The sequence below is a fragment of the Nylanderia fulva genome, unplaced genomic scaffold (genome assembly GCF_048542155.1).
Source record: "Nylanderia fulva isolate GAGA-0341 unplaced genomic scaffold, ASM4854215v1 Scaffold3, whole genome shotgun sequence".
NCBI lineage: Eukaryota > Metazoa > Arthropoda > Insecta > Hymenoptera > Formicidae > Nylanderia > Nylanderia fulva.
Window position 1 is genome coordinate 2,764,159 of NW_028190368.1, and position 23,070 is coordinate 2,787,228.

Here is a 23,070-nt window from a genome sequence, read left to right on the forward strand (position 1 = left end):
TTTCTATAATAAATTTTTCTAGAATAAATTAATAAGAAAATTTTTATTTTATTTCCACAACGTTTCGACCATCTGACGTTTTGGTCCTTTTCAAGTGAAAAATTCCTTGATAGAAGCGCAGTTAGTTGACACTGTTGTCATGATTATTAAACAATATGATTATCGGACTTTTTGTTTAAAATATTTTTAAAAATTTTCTTGGCTAGTTTGGGTCGAATTAAATATATCGTTCCTATTTTAAATACCACTAGCGACGTTTTAAGTATTCAATTTGATTTTATAATAAATTAATAATGTGTCAAAATATAAAATTGGTCTTACGTGATCTGTGCGCTTACTGCGGCTAATAGGAAACGTTTGTATAATGTATTATTTTATATAGAATAAATACTTAGTTTATATCATCTAATAATGCTCGATTAGTTGGCCTTTTTATATACTAAATAAATGTCAATTTATTTGCGGAATGATTTTCAACATTTTTCGTCGATCGAATACGCTTTGGCGCGCATAATTCGCCGAAGAGAATCTCACAGGAAAAACTGTGCAACTTAGAAAACCCCTAAATGTAATCAAGTGAACATTTCTAAAGGAGCACAACAAATGTACAAACCGAGCGTATAAACTAATTATGGCGAACCAATCGATTCTTATTGCTGAGAAGTAGGAACCATATCCTTATTTTTCATAGTTCCGCGCAACAATAAATGTCAAAATCTTAAAAACGTGTATTCGCTCGTCTATTGATTAAAACAAAATTTAGTATAAACAAATAATAATCCTTAAGGGTCGCCAGTAATAATTAATAAAAAAAAACTCTCCTCAAAGTTAAAAGTCGACCAGACTGGCAATAATTTATTATAAAAAAATTAAAAAAAAATTTAGTATATATAAAAAGGCCAACTAGTCGCGCCAAAGCGCACTCGATCGTTTTCTTGAAACGATTCATAAATTCACGAAAGAACGACGGGGCGCCAGGACATAAGGGCGCGTGTCGTATCGGAAGTGAAGACGCATCGCTGCAACGACACGTGAGAGAGAAGGTGGGGTCTAATGGGGTGCCGACGATTTCGCGAGGGCGAGGGCTGCGCCCCCGAGAAGTCAAACAGGCTCCCGGGCCGTGGGAAGCATAAGTCACAAGCCTCCGGCGATAATTGTATTTGTAAACATTGGAAGTTTACTGATAGGAAGAAGCGCGCCGCGAGATAGATTCGATTATCTCGATATCGCGAGATGTCGCAGTAATTATATATCTCCGATCCAGTTTCGCGAACTCTCGTTATATACGAAACATTTATATCGAGAGATACAAAAGTCTCTTTAAATGTTTATTAATCATTATTATCCTCGTACGACATTCCTGTTTAATAAAAAAAAAAAAAAAAAACTTAAATCGAGAGAAATTTTATCTCGAGTGAATTTTGCATCGACTTTTTAATATAATATATTATTCATAACATGATATAATAACGCTAAATCCATATTCAAAAATTGCGATACAAAAGTGTCTTTAAATGTTTATTAATCATTATTATCCTCGTACGACATTCCTGTTATATAAAAAAAAAAAAAAAAAGAAACTTAAATCGAGAGAAATTTTATCTCGAGTGAATTTTGCATCGACTTTTTAATATAATATATTATTCATAACATGATATAATAACGCTAAATCCATATTCAAAAATTGCGTACTCTAATGTATCAAATAAAGATATCGATGTTGCGCGTATCCTGATGTTATATATATATATATATAAAAGAGCAAGTACATGTATATATGAGCACATATCTTCCTAAATACGTCGCACAAGCTACATATAATATTACGCGAAGATATATTATATTATATACATATACACGGCGCTTGGGAATCACATGCGTGTATATGTATGTATATGTGTATATAGACATTAGCTAGCCCCCGATTCCCTCTGGGTGTTTGCTCGCCCGGTTGAAATGTTCGACGATACGTTTGTTCAATGCTGCTCGACGCTGAATTACACGTATCGTGCCGTCGCGAATTTTGCGCGAATGTAAACTGCGAGCCCGATGTTTTCTCTCTCTCTCTCTCTCTCTTCTCTCGTGCGTTTAACGTCGAAGAGAAGTCAAATACACGGGGTATCCGATTTTTGCCCCCGTCTATTATAATAATGACGTCGGATCGCAGAGAGATACATCGGGTATCGATAGCGACGTTAATAAGCGCGCGCGCGACGTTGAGGAAAGAAGAAGATGAAGCTGAAGAAGGAAAAAGAAGAAGCGAGAGCAATCGCGCCGCTGGCTTAATATAAAGTGCTTACTCGCGTAATCCGATATCGATGATCGTCGACAAACGCCCGTGTTGATTCTTCCCGCTCTCTCTATCTTAAGCTATATAGTTAAAAAAGAAGCCTTGCCCGGCGGGCGCGACTTCTCGCCGGTTTTTAATAAAGGACCAATATCGGCGCCCAGGGTTACATCGTCGCGATGATTGAAAATTGCGCGATTACGTAGCGCGTAAAAAAAAAAAAAAAAAAAAAAAGAGAGAGAAAAAATGCATGGGGCGAAAAATAATTTTTGCCGAAAACGTCGCGGATCGTCGAAAACCAGGGAAAACCGCAACGCGCGTGGAAAGTGTCGATGACTAATTAAAGATGCACGTGCGGTGTATAAACGCGTTACATACCTATTGATTCGCCGATGGCGGCGATTAACATCGAGCGAGTTAAACGGAACAGCCGATGAATTAATTCTTCCTTCGCTCTGCGAACCTTCCTGATGATGTGACGCGTAAATTGCACCCTCCTCGATCTGTTTCACCTCGTTTCGGTTTGATTTTCCCCGGTATATTATTCATTTTCTTATAGTTGTCATAAACTGGTGTTACTCATATGTAATCCGATCTTATATTTAAGATCAAGTCTCAAGTTCGAGCTTGAGATGTCACACTGAAAAAAATCCATGTACTTTTACATGGAAATTACTATAAGCTTTGTTTCCATATTTTTTTTTAGTGAAAATACATATTAATGTATAAATATATGGGTAAAGTTACTATTTTTATACAAAAATCACTGGTAATCTTAAATTTAGTATTTTTACTTTTATTAGAACTTTATTTTATATACATATAAGCACTTATACATTTTATTTATAACATTATTTTATAGCATATAATATAAGAATAGATTTGATATGAAATTACATATAATAATCTGTAATCTTTCATATGAGTAGCAAAATATTGCATGATTATGCTGGGTCGAAAAAACCCAGCCATTTGAATGGGATCTTAAGTCAACCATCGAGCAAACTTAAGATGACTTTAAATATAAAATCGGACTACACCTGCCGCAGAAGCGTCGAGAAGATGCGATATCTCGAGGAAGAGAGGAGGAGATTTTCCAACCAATTTCGAGGCCGAATCGACGCGCGCGAAACACTTCCTATACATGATTTCGCGGTGATTTCAGCGGAGATTGACATCCCTCCAATCCCGTTTAGCGAATTTCCAAACCCGGATTTATTTATCCACGGATGAATTACCGCATGTCGAGACGCGGTTAAATAATTTCGCGACTGTCAAGACGGATCGCAAGTAAATCGAACGAAGAGAACAAATGTCAAAGATTGGGACTTACTTGACATCTGGTGAAACTCGGGTACGTACTGTTCGCTGTCTTCGGTCTCGGAGCTGCTACCTGCGCGAACAGACATTTAATTAGTTCGTATCAGCGATCATCTCAGGATAGAAATGACTAGAACCGATGTGAAATAAAAATCCCACTCGCGAATATTTAACGAGAATTTCTATTTTCCCTTCCATAGCAAATCATCCCCCTTTGATCGTCCGTTACGTTACATCCACCGCGTATTACATCGCAGTTGGGCAAGGTAATTAAAATTAATGTTCCGAGAGAACAGTGTGGCTGCACGTAATTATCTTTGCTGGGGCGGCTTAGGGATAATTTGATGCTACATCTCTAAATTCTAAAAATCAATAGCAGGATTTCTTCGTAATAGCGATTTTAATAACACTCCGATTTTTAATATCTCGTCATTATTATTTTACAAAAAATGCTATTATTAATGATGCGAAAGAATTATTCAATATCATTTCGTCATCTCGTGTTGACAATTTAACTACTTAACTTGTACATTTATAAAAAAATTCTCCATTATTTGGTCCTCGATATAACGATGACATAACACTGCATTCCCGCGAAAATTTAGAGCAAAAGAAAAAAAAATGCGCCCGAACAGGGACTCGAACCCTGGACCCTCAGATTAAAAGTCTGATGCTCTACCGACTGAGCTATCCGGGCTGACAGTTTCCGTTGCATTAAACGTGTATTCGAAGCAAACTCATACACAACGCGAGAGAAGGGAGAAATAATTAAATTGTTATTATAATGTAAATTATTATAACAAAATAAAATTTGAAATGAAATACTCACCATCTTGCAGCCAAGTTTCCTGCCTGTAGCCTTGCTGCATGTATAATTCGCTTCCTGTAATCAATAAATTTTCTCCGAATTAACATGTGTATGTGTGTATATATGAAATAATATAGTTGCGTTATTGATCGCAAGATAAAATAAACAAAGGGCAAGAGAAAACGCAAATACATTTGTTTGGCTACGCTGGACGTTGAACAGTATTTGCCGCAAATTGACAGAACACGTCACGTGCTTCCGTTGTTTTTGATTAATTATTGATATGTACATATGTATATGTATATACACAATGTATATTCAACGTGGAAAAAAAATATTTTTTTCATACTCGACACGTTGGCTGGATGAGGGAGATGAATATTTTGATAGCCTCAAGATAAAAAAGAGATACATCTTATTCGAATCGAGGTCGACGAGATCTGCGGGAAGACAAACCGAGCAACCAACCGGCTGCGAATGAATCAGAGGCAAAAACAAACCCTTCAGCGTGAATAGGCGCATATAAGAATGCCGGCGTGGAAAACTGGGGTGCGTTTAATGGACCTCCAGGATTCGCCATGGGTAGCCACTCGGCGGTAACCTCGTTTTGTTCTCCATCGCAGAATCCAGTCTAACGCGAATCGAATCTACTTACTATACAGCTCATTGCTCGCGTTGTACAAAGAGACACTATCCTCTGCGATAGATACTTCAAGGATTCGCAATGTCTTCGTATGTCGGACCGAAATACGTACGTCTAAATATATGTACGTGTAACATGATTTTATGTCATCGTCGAGAGCTACAAATTTATTTATAATATTCAATTGCCGAATGATGGATATTATCACAGATGCAAAATTCTTGTGTGTATTTGTTTCATATTTAAGAAAAAATTATTTAAAACAATATTAAAGAATTTATTTAATATAATAAATATAATAAAAACTATATTTTAACTAATAAAAATTGATAATAATTACGTCTAAATATATGTATGTGTAACATGATTTTATGTCATCGTCGAGAGCTACAAATTTATTTATAATGTTCAATTGCCGAATGATGGATATTATCACAGATGGAAAATTCTTGCGTGTATTTGTTTCATATTTAAGAAAAAATTATTTAAAACAATATTAAAGAATTTATTTAATATAATAAATATAATAAAAACTTTATTTTAACTAATAAAAATTGATAATAATTAGCATTAGTAGATCATAATTAGTGCATTCGTTACTTGTTTAATAAGCTAATCAATGCGACTTGTAATCAGGATTCTTAAAGTTTGAAAGCTTTTCTCTTTTATGAATTACATAATTTAAATAGTGAAATATCTTTTTTGTCATAATATTATATTATAAATATACTTTTAAATATGAAAATTTATTTCATTTTTGTTTTCATCCTTTTCACCATCAAATTTATTATGTTTCTAGATTTTATTTTAGACTAATTATATTTAGACCTTATTTTGTTGCACATTTTAATAAAAGCTTTAAATAAATGATAGTATGTGTTGTGCGCTTATGTGTATTTACACACGGAGAGAATTTTCTCTTAGAATTTACTCCGAAAATCATGGTAATCGTGGGACAATTAGTATTGAAAGAATTTTATAAAAATTTCTCTGATTAAATATTTACCCCTGTAAAAAATATTAATAAAATTAATCAAACTTATTTTATATCTTACTGGGGTAGATATTAATTTTTTTTTATTGTGGCACAATAAATATTAATCAGAGAAACTCATAAAATTCTTCCAATACTATACCATATTGTCCTAAGATTACCATAATTTTCAGGAAAAATTCGTTCTACGCACGCATATAAATTTTTATTTAAATGTATACAATCAATAATATTATACAATTCTCCATATAGACATATCCACGTAGATTAAAATCATTGAAATAAAATTAATAAGACGGGAGAGATATATAAAATGTATAGAATGAATAATTGCTAAAATTTGTGTAAACGTTGCTTCATCATGCTTGAAACGAAGCTGGTTCCATCAGATACGCGGTGAAAAAAGACGAACGAAGAAACGGGGAGGCAAGCAACAATATATTTCCATCCGTCATCTGCGCAGAGTTTCAATATTTCTGAATCGTCGTCGAAAAGTGGATCGAGCCGATGGAGGGGACGTAACGCGATTATGATAGAGAAATTGCGGCATTATAGGCAGTGATTGAGTTAGGCGGAGGTGGTCTATCCGGTGGCTCCGGCATGCCAATGCTAGATATAAAGTGTCAATCACCGCAGCCAGACGTCGACCGGGGTGGTTCGGCGACTTGGGGGTACAACACGAGACCAGGAGGAGAGGTTCCACTGTGGGGACACCCCAGGGGACTCTTTGCGGCGATAATACACGTCACTTATTGAATTTCGTGTCGAGAAATTGGCGTCGCATTTCTGGGTCAAGGCTAAGACACTCGTCCGGAAGAAGAGGCATCTTCGCGCCGGAGAAGAGATGGTGTGAATTAATCGAGAATAAAATTTGCAGATATTTTTCTCGTCCTCTGAAATCGCTTTACGAGCTCCTTATTCCATTCGTGCTTCGTCAAGCGAGATAACCCGGAGGACATTTGTCCAAGAAATTCGAATGTCTTCTGAATATCCTCTCAACATTTTTCGGATATGTTGAGCCGTCAGGGACAAATGACTGAATATAAAAAAATACCCGAAGATGTAATAATTGTGTGATCTTCGTATCGAACCAGCTTCATTTCAACCACGATGAAGCAACGTTTACACAAATTTTATCAATTATTTAGTCTATACATTTTATATATCTTTCCCGTCTTATTAATTTTATTTCAATGATTTTAATCTACGTGCATATGTATATATAGAGAATTATATAATATTATTGGACATATTTTCGGACCAATATTTTTCTCACCTATTTCTTTACAGGGAAAGTTAAGAGAGGAACAAGAGGAATTTCTGAGATCCCAACCATAGGATACAAATTCCTTAGTTTCCAAATTTTCTTTCTTAATTTTCGCAATAACATCGCTTGTGGCTCTATTGGCTAAGAGGAATGGAGTGTAGATCGTATAATATTATTGATTGTATACATTTAAATCAAAATTTGTCTATCATCGGTTGAGCCAAAAGGAGAACTGGTTTTTGGAAAAACAAGTATTTCGGAGTAATTGGCGAGGATTTCGAGGCAGATTGTCTCGAGCGATGCTTCACGACGGTGCAGACGCGTCTTCTCGCGACCTTTGGAAAATAATGTTGTCATCAAGCGAGATAACCCGGAGGACATTTGTCGAAGAAATTCGAATGTCTTCTGGATCCTCTCAACATTTTTTGGATATGTTGGGCCGTTAGGGACAAATAACTGAATATAAAAAAATACCCGATAATTGTGTGATCTTCGTATCGATTTTTCTAGCATCGGTTGAGCCAAAAGGAGAACTCGTTTTTGGAAAAACGAGTATTTCGGAGTAATTGGCGAGGATTTCGAGGCAGATTGTCTCGAGCGATGTTTCACGACGATGCAGACGCGTCTTCTCGCGACCTTTGGAAAATAATGTTGTCATCAAGCGAGATAACCCAGAGGACATTTGTCGAAGAAATTCGAATGTCCTCTGGATCCTCTCAACATTTTTTGGATATGTTGGGCCGTTAGGGACAAATGACTGAATATAAAAAAATACCCGATAATTGTGTGATCTTCGTATCGATTTTTCTAGCATCGGTTGAGCCAAAAGGAGAACTCGTTTTTGGAAAAACGAGTATTTCGGAGTAATTGGCGAAGATTTCGAGGCAGATTGTCTCGAGCGATGTTTCACGACGATGCAGACGCGTCTTCTCGCGACCTTTGGAAAATAATGTTGTCGTTGATGCGACTATATAAAGATATCGACTCGGCTGCCTGCGAGTGACAGCTCTCTTCGGGTGGTATAGCTCCACCCTGCCGTCTCTCCTTGCTGGTGCTTCGTTTCGGGGTACGCGTCCCGCACGTGTTCCTAAACGTGCCTACCCCCTCGCTATGTGTGCGCTCTTCTCGGGATCTACACAGCGGCTTGAGTGTGTATCGAAGGCCTCGCCCCCGATGGAAACGCGACGTCTCCGAGCCGCGACGGTATCAAAGAGCTTCAAAGTCGAACGACCGGGGAAATCGAAGAATCGACCGGTCTCTCTGCCCGCTCACCTTTTTCCCTTGATTACATCCTCGGAGGCTTGTTAAGACGTAAAATAGTTTTGCAGCCCGTGGATGCCTTTCTTATTTTTTTTTTATAATTTTTTCGAAAAAAAGACCTCGAGTGTGACGCGCTCTAGACTCGCGCCTATGTTCCTCTCCGCTGATATAATTGAAATATTCAGAGATCGAGTTCCAAAATCTTTTTTTCATTCTACTCACCGGTGTGCAGCTTTTCATTGTTCCCAGTCGTGTGAGACACTGGATAATTGCCGGGACAGTATTCCCCGGTGACCGTCTGAAGTGGCTCGGCTAGTCTGCCGAATCCGTTTCCGGGCTGGAACAATCGAAAGAAGAGAGAGTTGCATAACATTTTCCAAATTTAGTAATACTTGTTATACGCGACAATTTTTGAGACACGTGTATATTTCGAAAATAAATCGCAACGTCGAGCGAGAGCGAGTGAAAGAGAATGTAATTAATATCAGAAAGTGATTGTGAGGCTCGGGGCTCTCAATATAGGAGCAGAAGGAAAGACACAGTGAGAAATAGAGGGAGACGGGTAAGAGAGAGGCGGCAAGGAAGACATCCGGTGAACGATTGGACGGTTTCCTCCTTGCGGGGCAATCTAGTGGTAAACTCAGTTACCGGTTTTGGGAATTTCGATAACGTAGACGTTCGGGCCTTTGACTCCATCAAATTTGACTACACCAACTGCGGGAATACAAATCGTTGAAAAAGTTACGTTATTATTTTTAAAAAAATATCTCTCCATTACGCAGAAATGAAGTTAATATAAAGGGATAAAGTAATGAAGAGACAGAAATGTGTGTATGCGCCGTAAGATTGTCCCTTATTGAATAAACGAGCGCATTTTTAATATATAGGATATATTGATATTAACGAGTATCCGGCGGACTCACGCTGCTCCAAAGTTCCATTATTTGTTCATAATTTCTCCTCGAGATTTTCCTTTGATCGCAATTAATCGTCGTCCGCAATTAGCTGCCGTGATGGCATGGCGCCCATAATCCACGCGCTTGGACATAAATTTTAATTACATTCACTATTACCGCCTTAAATGTTTAATACGCCTGCCAATCCGTTATACATACATATATTTACTGATGCAAAAATGCCGGACGCTGATGAAGAATTTCCATTGTCCATAAATAAATAAACAAACACGTCCTACAATTAAGCGTTAAATTATTAGAAATCAAATTTCGAAAGTATTCAAACAATTGTAGAGAAAAAAAATCGATCTATAATATGTGCGATATAAATTTATTTAAATATTTCACATCACATATAAACACGGAAGTAACATCTTTTTGATTATACGAGATCAAGATGAACTTTTAGAAATCGTTGATCTTTCGTCGGGGCTTCCAACGGGATTTAACAGCGAATTAATCGGGAAATGACGCGTGAGCGGGAAGCGCAAACACGAGGAGTGCGCGCACACCATTTGACGTTAAAGGCCCGAGACTTGACCTTTTTCCCAGAGGACGGATGCGCGTTTTAGGCGAATGCATTCGGCACGCGAGTTTATTTACGGCGCGTCTCTCATGAAAACGAGATAGATACCCACGACGAGTCGAGGGTACGCCCCGTCGTTCGCGACAGGGGTCGCCGCGACGGCACCCCATTTCACGTTCTCCACCCTCGTGTAGTAATTGCGCACTTTGGTTCGGTTTATAATAAAGTCATCGAGAGCATCGCGAAACTGTATCCCCGGCGCGGCGGATCGGGAAGCAGGAATTTAGATGCGTGCTCTCTTAAATCGGTGTATTATCACTGAAAAGCAGTGAAGTCACTGATGCTCGCAATCGCAAGTATAGACACTGAAAATCAATAAAATCTTATTGAAAGAATCAGTTTAGCGGCGGCGGCTGTTTCAATCTGTGATATTTTAAAAATAGCCAGATTTTTTGTTAAAGAAAGATCTGAGGTGATCAAGAATCTTATTCATTTTTGTAGGTTTATCTCATTTAAAAATAAATAATATAGAATTCTAAATAGATAGAAAAATGTTTAAGATATATCTTGCTGATATATTATTACTGATTTTTCAATAAAGCTGCCATAATAATCAGTGAGAAGCAAAGTATTGTCGAGATAAAAATTTCGGAGAATTTTACAAAAATTACGAAACAAGCACAATATTTTTAACGAAATGCACATATCGCGCCAAGTGTTCTATTTCGGCCAATAGACAGATAAAAGCCGGCGAAGTTTCCTCCGCTAATTATGTGCCGATAATGACAGCGACGGTCAATTTTATCAATTACACGCGAGAGAAACCCCGTTGTACTTTGCCAAGAAAGTTTTCCTACCCTCATGCGGCGACGAGGTGCGAAGACAATAACAGCGACGGACACTGGAAGGCGGACAATGCCTGGCGAGAGGAAACATTATATAGAAGAGATCTCGAGATTAAAGAACGCGTCACACAACGGCCGAGTTTATCAGCTAATTGCTTTTCTCAATGCATCGCAAAAATCACGCTATGGAGAGAGATCGAGATCAAAATTTTTGCTTTTTCGTCAATTTTGCGCCAACTAAGCCTGCGACAATATAAGAGAATAGTTTGCGGCAAATATATATTTTTAATAATAAATATATATTTTAAATGTATATTTTTATCAAGATAAATATATATTTTTTATTTTTACTATATATATATACTATTGATTTTTAAGGGTTCTAATAATTTAATCACTGGCGGATCCTAGGGTGGTTTTAGAGATAACTCCCTCCTAAATTAAAAGAAATGATTGCAATCCGACTTGAAAAAATATTGTTACCATTACGCCAAATAATTTTGTAGAAATCTCCTTCCTTCCCATTATCGACTTAGGATTCGCTAGTGAATCCAATTAATTTATATTCATTATAATAGAGAAGGTAAATGCAATATGAACATTCGCGTACACGGAGAATTTTTTCTTAGAATTTACTCTGGAAATCATGGTATAATATAAAATATATAAATATAATATAAATATAAAATATTAATATGTACATTAATAAAATTATCAAACATATTTTATTGTGGTAAAAATATTAATCGGAGAAACTCTTAAAAAAATCTTCCAATACCACGATGTCTCACGATACCATAATTTTCAGGGTAAATTCTAAGAGAAAATTCTCTGTGTATAAATAAATGGAGACAATTATAAACCTTAAATGTAAAATGTTGAAAGGAATCTAAATCCAACTAAAAGGATTATATAAAAATACGCAATATCATTAGCTGGGCCAATTTCATGGAGAAGTCAATCAAGGTGAGCAGCGGAAATCCCGCAGCATGTCCCATCCCCGAGGAAGTCTCGCCCCTAATCATGGGAAACTCGAGTGGCGACATATGCTACCTCGCGGCAGTCAATTAAACGGCGCCGCCGATTCGACGAGGGGTACAAGAGAGAGAGAGGAAGAAGCGCGTGTGTGGGAATCGGCTGATTTTTAGAATCAACAAACATAAATCAAGTGCGAACCATCCCTTCCACGCGCGCGCGTGCCATTGACCACCCATGGATTCTGGTATCGTGTCGTGTCGTCACGGTGGTGGCACGTATACGCACGCAGGGAATATAACGGCGACAATTACGTGTTTAGAGGACACAGAAGGGGTGGTACCCGTGGGACGAGTCAGCGAAGCGTGGAGGCGCGTGCCGCGGCAATTCGGATCATCTCTCGAGTAGTCGTATTGTACGCAAGATGATGATCCTGGAGCTCGATGCCGAGGATGACTCCATTGTGTCCCGGGAACGGCCGGGAGAGATCGGATATCCGGATCGAACGCGCTCTCTTTTAATGGATCTTCAACACTTTTGCACGACGCCTATAGCGAGTCCGGATTGTTCTTTTTAACTTTTAACAAATAGATTTGGGAGATAGAGAGATGATAAAGTGCGGCGGAAAGAATATCCATTAAATTTATATCAAATCTTTACAATTAATTATTGATCGCCAGTGATAGAATTTTAACAAATAATAAGATGCAATTTAATTTGGTGACCAAAAACTGGCTATTTATTTATTGGAAATAAGTACACACTACGTTTCGACCCACATTGTGGTCCTTTTCAAGTGTTGTTCTTATTCAGTAATTACATTAATTAAAAATACTACTGTCACAGTAGTTAACAGATTGTCGATATGACAGGACAACTTTCATGTTTCTATTTTTAATTAATGTAATTGCCGAACAAGACTTGAAAAGGACCACAATGTGGGTCGAAACATAGTGTGTACTTATTTTCAATAAATGAATAGCCAGTTTTTGGTCGAATTAAATTGCATCTATTGTTAAAATTTATATCATGTATACACACTAACACCCCCATTTCATCTTATTCTCTTGTTCAGTCCGTCTTTATGTTACAAAATGGACTTTATTATTTTCATTTTGAGTTGGGTTTTTGGAAAATTCGTCCTGACACGAAGTATCTAAAATGAATATCGAAGAGATTTCACAATATATAATTCCGATTGTATTACATATCACTGTAATTAATTTGAATGTAATTTTTTGAATAACTCATATCTTGTTACTAATGTTATTTCGAATTATTTCATGACGTTATAAAAATTCTTACACGCAACGCTCTCAAGATAAAAATGAAAAAAATTAATTGCTTAATTTTTTAATCAATCTGTCTATAGTTGCGATATATTTCTATACTTATTGATCTAATGCATTATAAAATAAAATCTTTTTTACTGACAGCGATGAGTTTATTTATATAGATATCTAACTTCTCGCTTTGGCGCGCATAAACAAATAAAGTCAATTGTCTCAATTTTTAAATTAAAGAATAATTTTTTCTACCGATCACAATAAACTCGTTAATCGCATATATTACAGATAGAGCTCTTATCGGCCGTATTAATGTTGCAAAGAAAGATTAAAATAAATGTTCAACTACTTACTAAGCCCGCCAATTCCGTCGTCGCGGCAGGCACCTCCTGATCGGCAATGTTCATCATAATTTCGCGACACGTCCCGTTCTTATGAAACGTAAAACCTTTCACTGAAGACGAGCAGATTCGCGGATTCGACTGGAAAAAAAAAATCGCGGAACCGAGTTCGCGCGAGCCACGAACGAGCCGATCGTCGCTGCTGGTGTTGCGGCGCGAAGATCGAAGATAGCACTGAATCGGGTGATTTGATCTCGATGCGAGTAAGGGGGTGAGCCACCCTCGCGGCCGGAGCCGAGGGTTGTGTCTCCGGCGAGGTATACGCCCCCAAACGTGACGTAGAATTCGGTCCTGCGCGTATTTCGTTTCCTCGGACCATTGCAAAGGGGTGCTGGGCGGAGCTTGAAACTCATTGGCGACACACACGTTCGAGATACGAGGGATGACGTTACGAGGGATGATGCATCTCTCGCGAGAGAGAGCGGTGAGGTTCTCCAGCGAGTTTCGCAAACTCGATTCGATCGCCATCGAGATATTCGCGCGGCACGTCCAATAAAACTTCAAGTCACCCCGAACAAATGCACGGATTCTATAGCGATCCGTGAGAAAAAAGTTATGAAGGAAAAATTTCACTCTTCGCAGAAGCGAGAACAGCTTTGTACATTTAGCAAAATTGTTGAGAAAATGTGCTATGTCTAAGCTGCGATAAATTCGCGGAGTTAACTGATCAGAAAATGATTATAGCAAAATGTAAGAATCAGATTTATATTTCTTTTTCTTCCGTTTTAGGTACTCCATCTCAATAATGATAGGAGGAACAAAGTTATATCTAGAAGAAATTATGCAAAAAATTGTAGTTCCTATTCATTGATCTCTCTCATGACAATAAAACATTCCAATTAAATAGATAATTTTAGAATTAATTAATAATTGATATAATCTTATTTTAATATGTGTATATAATTATTAAATTAAAGCCATTTATATTATATTCGTTTTCACAGGAAAATAATTATTGCTCCGAAATGTTTGTCTGCAATCATGTTTCTTCTTTTTTTTTTTTTTTAATATAAATTTACTTACTATAATTATACAAGTCGGCAAATATATTCGTTATCCAATAGACGTTATCATACCGCCTTATACATCTGTTGATAAAGGTAAAACATAACACTTGGCATTCAAGATTCCCGCCAAGATGTCACCACCGGAAAAAGATACACGCGTGCGTGTTTGCTTAATGTGTGGCCCTTTTTCATGGCTTTTGCTATCTCAAATAATTTTCCACGTAGTCACGTTTCGAAATCACGAGTGATTTTCAACAAAATGAGTTCGCATTGTAGAATATATTGAATCAATTAACGTGACACGTGACAGCACAACTGACGTATCGATCATGTTATAAACATCAACGATTATTTCTGGCCGTATGGAGAGACGAATATTTAGGAGGAAATTTCAGAGGAAATTATCACAAGGATATATTACATCATTGTAAGTAACGATAGATTTTGTAAATGACTTGCACCTTTGTCTGCATATTTATTAGACTGATAACGATGTCGATATGTCAAATACTTGTTATTGATAGCGCTTCAAAAATTATTAGCCGTAAAATGTCTTACATGTAACACACTAGCGAGATTAGATTTCGATAGAAATCGAGAAAGAGTTACTCAATTAATTATTGTTTATAATTATAAGATTGGTATGATATAAATATTTATGTAGAAAATTTCGGAGCAACAAATTGGTAACGTCTAACATTGCATTTCGAACATACAGTTGTGCATTGAATATTATTAATTGTTATTGTCTCTTTCGTTAGTTATTTATTATCTCACGTATAAATATACGTTAAATTATTCTACGCAATTTTTATTATGTTCGTTTTTTAATCGATCGACTCTGAAATGTCACTTTAACGTTGCGCAATTGACATAACGACATAGTACATTAAAGACGCATTTACGTACAAAAGAACGTTTTAAGTTATCTATAATCTCAAAGGCTAAAATCAAAATTTGAATTTGTAACATATATATACGTGTGCGTATATGTGATAATATTAGAAGGGGTACAATATCCAAAAAGGTTCTTTTTGAGGTTAGGATAACCTAATTTCTTAACTGTGAAAGCTGGTTTTCCTGATAATCGAATAATAATATCTGTAATTTTAGACCGATCCTTCTTACATTGTAAATAATATTGATTTATTTACAGATTTCATGAAATTTTGGGTGTAAATGCTCATAATATATCGATGAGATATGCGGCATCAAATTGGAGCAAATCCTCTGCGAACCTCTCAGTTTGATTTATCTATCGTTACGAACTACAATATTTGCGCTTATCCGAGAGATGTCCGCGGTAGAGGCAACACCGTTCATCCGCACCATCGAGTGGGACATGATGGACAAAACCAAGTTCTTTCCACTCAGCATGCTGTCCTCGTTCTCGGTCAGATGCTGTCTGTATCCTCTGACAGTGATCAAGACTCGGCTTCAAGTGCAGAGACAAAATCACATGTACAATGGTACGCGCTAATTGATTTTGATATCGAATCGATTTTACCATTTGTTAGAAACAATAATATCTCTGCCTATTCCCACAAATGCGATCAACTAACGTTGATTTTCTTATATCCACGATATAGGGATGGTAGACGCGTGTAGAAAAATTTATAAACTCGAAGGCATCGCGGGCCTCTATAGAGGCTTCTGGATCAGCTCCATCCAAATCGTTTCCGGAGTGTTTTACGTGTCGACGTACGAGGGTGTGCGTCATTTGCTGAAGCAAGATACACCACTCGGAAGTGTCGACTCGAAGGTTAAAGCGTTAATCGCTGGCGGTTGTGCTAGTTTGGTAGGACAAACAATCGTCGTCCCCTTCGATGTTCTCAGTCAACATCTAATGGTTCTCGGGATCAATAGTACTAAACACGGCAGGGTGTACGTGGATAAGGTGAGATTTCTGTATACCTTTGTTAATTGAAAGATTAATCGTGTTAATACCTCTCTTCGCAGATGGGAATGAATCCGTTGGGTTTGACCCTCGAACCCGGAAAAACCCGCGCGCAAATCTCCGCCGAAATAATAAGATTGATTTATCAGAGAGATGGTTATCGCGGCTTCTATCGGGGATACATGGCATCTTTGTGCGCGTATGTTCCTAACAGCGCCCTTTGGTGGGGATTGTACACGGTTTATCAAGGTAAGCGTACTTCGCACAGGGTGTATACTCAAATCTTAGAAATAAATTCCCTGAGGATTCTATGATTTTCCAGGTATTTTGTTCAAAATTCCAGGCCAAATTTAAGTATTTTAAATAATATTTAGAATACAATTTTGAAATAAGTTTATCTGTTATACATAATTTTTTAACATAAATGATAAGTATTTTTTAAATATAATATAATGTAATATAGTATTACATATATTATAATGAAATATATTTTATAATATATACTTTATATAAAAGTAATAAATTTTACATTTTTTAAAACTATATTTTAGAACTAAAGAGGCAATTTAAAAAAAATTCCAGGATTTTTCAAGGTAGAACAAAATTTTCTGAGAATTCCAGGTTTTCCAGGGAGTATACGTCCTGTTCGCACCTTCTAAGCAAATCACACGGATAAAAAGAATGATGACTAATTTGTTGTATTTTCTTTTTTGCGCAGACGAACTTATAAGGCTGCTCCCGGGATGGTTTTCGCATCTGTGTATACAGGCGATGGCGGGCACCCTGGGAGGTTTTACGACCACGATAATCACGAACCCCTTGGACATCGTGAGGGCGAGATTGCAAGTGCAACGATTAGACAGTATGTTAAGTGCGTTCAGGATACTGTGGATCGAGGAAGGACTGCTTATGTTCACCAAAGGACTCTCCGCGAGACTTGTACAATCTGCGTGCTTCAGTTTCTCGATAATTCTAGGATACGAGACCATCAAGAGAGTGAGCATAACCGAGGAGTACAAGAGTTATATTCGGTGGTGAGCTTCAGAGTTACTATTAATTACGATTAATTTCACACGGACGGAATTGACGTGCATTCCATCCGAAATTTTTTATACAATCACGACGCGCCGTTATGTATCGCACTTTTTACGCATCAAACAAAAAAAGAAAGTGAGTCATTATTCTATTAATATATTTATTAGTGATAAAAAAGTCTTATAAAAAAAGTCATCTTCTGAAGTAAAAAAAAATTTTTCGACTATACAAAAAGAATGTTATTCATGACATTAAGTTACAGAACGTTTCTGCGTAGCTCTATCCAAGTTATCTTAATTATATTCGAATAAATAAAAATAATTGTATTGTACAATCATGTATGCGTGCGTTTCACGTCATTGTTAAAACTCACGCATTGCAATTGGATACATTATACGGTCTTATATAGAGAAAGAAACTTTGAAAAGAGACTTTGGTGTACATAAAACTATGACTCCGAATCTAAGATCCAGAATTCTGCGAAACAGTGGCAATTAGACAAGTTATTTATGTAAATGTAATGAAGCGCATTTTGTACGCTATCGTTATGGTGTCAGATGGAGTACAAAAAACTTTGTAACATGTATTAGATATGTTACTGTGATACAAATATAATATAAAAATATGCCCCCATTCGTATTTTAAAGACGGCTTGTATATTAGATACGTGTTCGCGTTTGTATCGCATCGCGTGCGAGATGTATTAACGATATATTACAATGTATAGATACATTATCCTAGTCAAATATGGGCATGTAATGTATGCGCACGTATTATATATAATATATATATATGTTATATATGTATATAATATATATCGGCCGTCCTAAAAATACGAATTTAGTATGTAATATTTGAATCGAATGAATTATTTAGCTCTAAGAGACATGAAATATCGATAGACAAGATACTGTAAAGAAAAGCAAGAAACACGATTATTTAATATTACCACCCATATAATGTTTATGTACATACGGAAAAATCATCTGATACAAATCTGACGAGAGAATGCGAAATAAATTTTATCACATGTATTAAATTGCGCGCAGCCGCTTATTTCCCTCTTGAAAAAGGACCGTGTCTTTCCCATGCGATTCCAATTTTTTTACTTGAATATAAATAGCTCTTTTAATTTAATTACCGCGCGTGACTACGAAATGACTTCTCTTCGTTGCGATGCGAGCGCAACGGGGCAAATTAGCGCGCGCAGCTTTGAAATTAACTCGCCCGATATGCAAATCGGGGAGGTTGAACGAACCTAAACGTGCGAATATAGACAAAGACCGGCGCGGCGCGTTCTCCTCGCGTTCCTATTCTACGAGTGAACGATGCATCGATTGGTATGCACCGCGGAGTAAATCGCCCTGACATCTCCCCGATGCCTGGGCGCCAGATTGGCGCTGCAATTTTTCCTATGCCGGGCTCTAAGGATGCATGAATTATTATTCCAGGGCCGAGCTAACGCCTTCTCGTCGGCCAATTAATCCGAGATCCAAGTCGAAGCGCGACCTTCGCGCGAGCGCGAATGCGAAAGTTATAATTGCATAATTGCGCGCATGCATAAATGCAACGCGTCACGTCGAACGTTAAATGTCAGAAGACCGAAGTACGGCTGAAGTTGATTCTGCAATACTCTCTTTATCCCGCGGTCACAATTAAGATCAATCGTATTTGTATATCATCATTCAAATTAATCGAGAAAATATCGCCGTAAAAAGTATATTATTATTTACATTTACGAGACTCTGATATATGAACGAGACGTCTAGTTATCTCTATCGTTTGCATGTACATCTTCTTTTTTATGTAAAATTGCTTGCCTTTTTGTTTGTTGCGCATGATAATTCATCAACACGCGGTTTAGAATATAAGATTTTATCTGTTGTGTTGCGGCAAGTTGTTGCAGCCATCTATCGTAGCATCAATGCATCGTACAACTTTACAGCTCGCATTTCTCTTATCCACGGGGTATAGCTTATCATTCAGTCTGTCGGAAGCTATTCTCTATCGTACCGATAAATTTTAGTATATATACAATTTTCATCGCCAGATGCTCGTGCAATGTGTATTTCAAGATTTTACAATTCATATTTTTATTCCTTTTGCAACAGATAATTAAAAACTTTGCTCTCGATAAATCCAAACTCACGGATGCGAATCTTGCAATAGCCGAGCAAACAGCGACCCTAGCCGAGCAAACATCAAGCAGAAACGGAGAGCGTTCGTTGCTTCCCTATTTTCAGCAAGATCAAACATTCGCGGCGAATCGGCGCGGTGTAAAGGGAAAGAGAATATTATTCGGAGAACGATGGCACCGCAAACGAACAAGGTCTTCTCTCGTTCTTTGAGGATTCGTCGGTAGCGCCGAAGCGGGTCTCAAGAAGATCTCGCAAACCTTCTTTTTATATTTGACAAAGAGATCAAGATGAACCTTCTTTTTATTCTCGAGATTTCCAAATGACACTTATACTGCCGGATGATCAATGACCGCTCGTGTATTTTATGCTACCACAACGATTTTTCCAGAGGGAAACATTTTTCAAGAGTAAAAGAGTTTTGAAAAATCGCCTCGTTTCGCATGACTAATTTTCGCGCGCTTCTTCTTGAAAAAAAAAAAAAAAAAAAAAAGAGTAACAGAGAAGTCACGGCATGACTTGAGGAATTTGGATGCAAGATCCGCATCGTTAACCGAACTATCAAGATTCACAGGAAGAAGGAAAATACGGAACGCTCTCTCATTAGCGACGTTTGTCAGTCATCTCTCTCTCTCGGTGGCTCCTTTCTCGAAGCGACTCTCGCCTCATTTTCTAAGGACTATTCTCGCCTGCCTCATTATGTTTTGGCCGACGTGGGCAAAAACAAGCACGGCGATACGTGGAAGAGAATAGCTCGCGCGGAGAACGACGACCTTACGCGCCGAAATGTCGCTTCGCACCTAAAGTGTACTCGTTAGACACTCTAGGATTTTTTTCTTTATGCAATTATCGCTATAATTGTTTCCCCTTTATGTAAATTAACGCGTGGAAAATTGCCAGAATTTAATATTCGACACTCCTTTTAAGCGAGTCGTATCGTTAGACTCTACCTAAATATTTTTAATATGCAAATTTACCAGATGCGAATATTACATATATAATATTAAAAAATTATGTCATTATAATTAAGTATCTATACTGAAAAAAAAAAGATCGGACAATATTCTTCCTGACAGATAAAAACGCGAAATGATTCAGCATCAGTGGAAGTTAATCGTCGGCGAAACCCTTCGCACCCTGTCACTTTTTCCTGGAAGCGAACCATTTTTAAATTCAAACACGAAGGGCAGACGATGACGCAGGGTTCTCCGTCGTCTAGCGATTTCGGGATGCGACGTTAATGTCACTTCCTCTTTCCGAGTAACGAAAGGGATCTCGCTCGAGGAAAAAGTACGCTTCTTATAGAGAACTATATTTCCGATCGCGAGACGTGAATCGTTCGAAAGTTTCACGTTAGATCTGTATCGAGGAAATTTTCAAGGATTATGCTAATAATGCAAAGTTATATCTTCCCTCTCGATTGGAAGACTCTCGATTTTTAAGTAAAATTCTCGCATCTCTAATTGGAAATTATGAACATCCTAGAAGTTATGGATCTATATCTTCTATCGAAAATACGACAAAAATATCACTTCTGTGAAGTTGGCCCTCATTTTTTAAATTGAAAAAAAATGAGTAGAGTTCTGAATGCCCCCCGAAGAGTTCTAGAAAAAAGCGTTGTAAAGTTAGCCCCCCGATTTTTCAAATGGTATTTTCGTTACTTTAAATAACAGAACTCTTAAATGGACCAAGAACTTTAGAACTCTTCGGGAGGCACTCAGAACTCTACACATTTTTTTCAATTAAACAAAATGAGGAAACAACTTCACAGAGGTGAAGATATCGGGATCTGAATAGCGTTTTAAACTAACACAGTATCTCGTTAACCCTAGTCCCATCTCGCATGATCGAGTGTATATTACATAAGTGCCCCCCGAAGAGTTCTAGAGTTCATTAAAAAAAATGTTGTAAAGTTAGCCCCCCGATTTTTCGAATGGTATTTTCGTTACTTTAAATAACAGAACTCTTAAATGGACTAAGAACTCTAGAACTCTTTAGGAGGCACTCAGAACTCTACACATTTTTTCAATTAAACAAAATGGGGAGTCAACTTCACAGAGGTGAAGATATCGGGATCTGAATAGCGTTTTAAACTGACACAGTATCTCGTTAACCCTAGTCCCATCTCGCATGATCGAGTGTATATTACATAAGTGCCCCCCGAAGAGTTCTAGAGTTCATTTAAAAAATGTTGTAAAGTTAGCCCCCCGATTTTTCGAATGGTATTTTCGTTACTTTAAATAACAGAACTCTTAAATGGACTAAGAACTCTAGAACTCTTTAGAAGGCACTCAGAACTCTACACATTTTTTCAATTAAACAAAATGGGGAGTCAACTTCACAGAGTTGAAGATATCGGGATCTGAATAGCGTTTTAAATTGACACAGAATCTCGTTAACTCTAGTCGTCTCGCTTGATCGATTGTACATTACATAATGAGTTTTTTCTTTATTACGCGTGCAAGCGTTATTTTTAAACTTCACAAAATGTCATGTGCGCACGCCCGAGGGTTACGTTCTAAATCCGCGTACCGTGTAAATCATCGCGCTCACGCACGTGCGTGACTGCTCACGTGCCACGACCGGCTGTACTTAAGCGCCGCGCATGAGAGCCTCCTCCTCGGCCTGGACTTTTGATCGTTTTTCACGGTTTTTCTCCACGCTTATCCGCGGGCGGTTCACCATGACGTGCATCTGCATGCTCGGAGTAAAAAGCTGACGGTCTCATTACGCATTATTCTCCCGTTATTATCGTCACGGTTCTTGGCGCCGACAACCATTAATCGACAACCATCGATCGTTAATTAAATAATACTCGGTTGAAATATCAAGAGGCAAGAATCATCGAGTATTGAAAGGTAGAGACGCTTAAAGAGAAAATTCTCTCTCTTCTCTGAAAAGAACAAAAAATCCTTCGAAAAACGACGAAAAAAAAAACAATTCTACTTGAAGTTAAGCTGGCAGCTATATAACAACCTGTAATTTCGCAATCGCAACTATACCATAATGATACAATGTGGTGGAGTATATATCCCGTTTCGCGATTTTTCCGACTCGTGACGGAACGAGCCTCTCGTTCCTCGCCTCGAGTGCGTAACGCGTTTCCCGATGCGAAGCAGAACGACGAGAGGGATCAACTATGGGGAGGAGAGAAAGAGAGAAAAAGAATGATATATACAAGAACGACGAGATTCGCCCGCGGAACGATCTTCCGACAAGCACAGCGGTCACGAGGAGGAACAAAACCGCCTGGAAGGAACGAAGATACAGGGTGCGCAACCGCGTAAGACGCGTGGCCGCGGGCACGCACGTGCGTGAGTACGATGATTTACGCGCGCGAACGCGAATTTAGACCGCAGTTAATGCGGGACCAACCCCTCGGCCAGCGCTGCTGCTGCTGGAAGAAACGGCGGATTAGTCGTGCGTTT

General features: G+C 37.8%; 2 protein-coding genes and 1 non-coding gene across 6 annotated transcripts in view; 1 reads left to right on the forward strand and 2 right to left on the reverse strand.

The window, feature by feature from the left end:
• The window catches only part of Ets96B (ETS variant transcription factor Ets96B), a 51,306-nt gene that overhangs the window by 8,870 nt on the left and 19,366 nt on the right, over nt 1-23,070 (reverse strand). For 2 of the 4 annotated variants that reach the window (XM_085484252.1, XM_029299883.2), the window contains exons 1-4: nt 13,521-13,720; nt 8,802-8,916; nt 4,437-4,490; nt 3,621-3,680 (exon numbers count right to left, since the gene is read on the reverse strand). In XM_085484252.1, the coding sequence (XP_085340378.1) occupies nt 3,621-3,680; nt 4,437-4,490; nt 8,802-8,916; nt 13,521-13,577 (286 nt within the window). In that variant the 5' untranslated portion in view covers nt 13,578-13,720. Of the gene's footprint in view, nt 1-2,665; nt 2,807-3,620; nt 3,681-4,436; nt 4,491-8,801; nt 8,917-13,520; nt 13,721-23,070 lie in introns of those variants that run through there. The other 2 variants (XM_085484254.1, XM_085484253.1) reach the window with 2 other exon arrangements.
• On the reverse strand, nt 4,232-4,304 carry TRNAK-UUU (transfer RNA lysine (anticodon UUU)). The gene has a single exon. It is a non-coding gene; the product is annotated as a tRNA-Lys (tRNA).
• Nucleotides 14,728-18,546, forward strand: LOC114928594 (solute carrier family 25 member 44). The gene is made up of 5 exons (XM_029299853.2): nt 14,728-15,002; nt 15,732-16,044; nt 16,165-16,472; nt 16,535-16,721; nt 17,191-18,546. Exons 2-5 carry the CDS (start codon nt 15,870-15,872, stop codon nt 17,508-17,510), a joined length of 990 nt encoding a protein of 329 aa, XP_029155686.1. The 5' UTR covers nt 14,728-15,002; nt 15,732-15,869; the 3' UTR covers nt 17,511-18,546.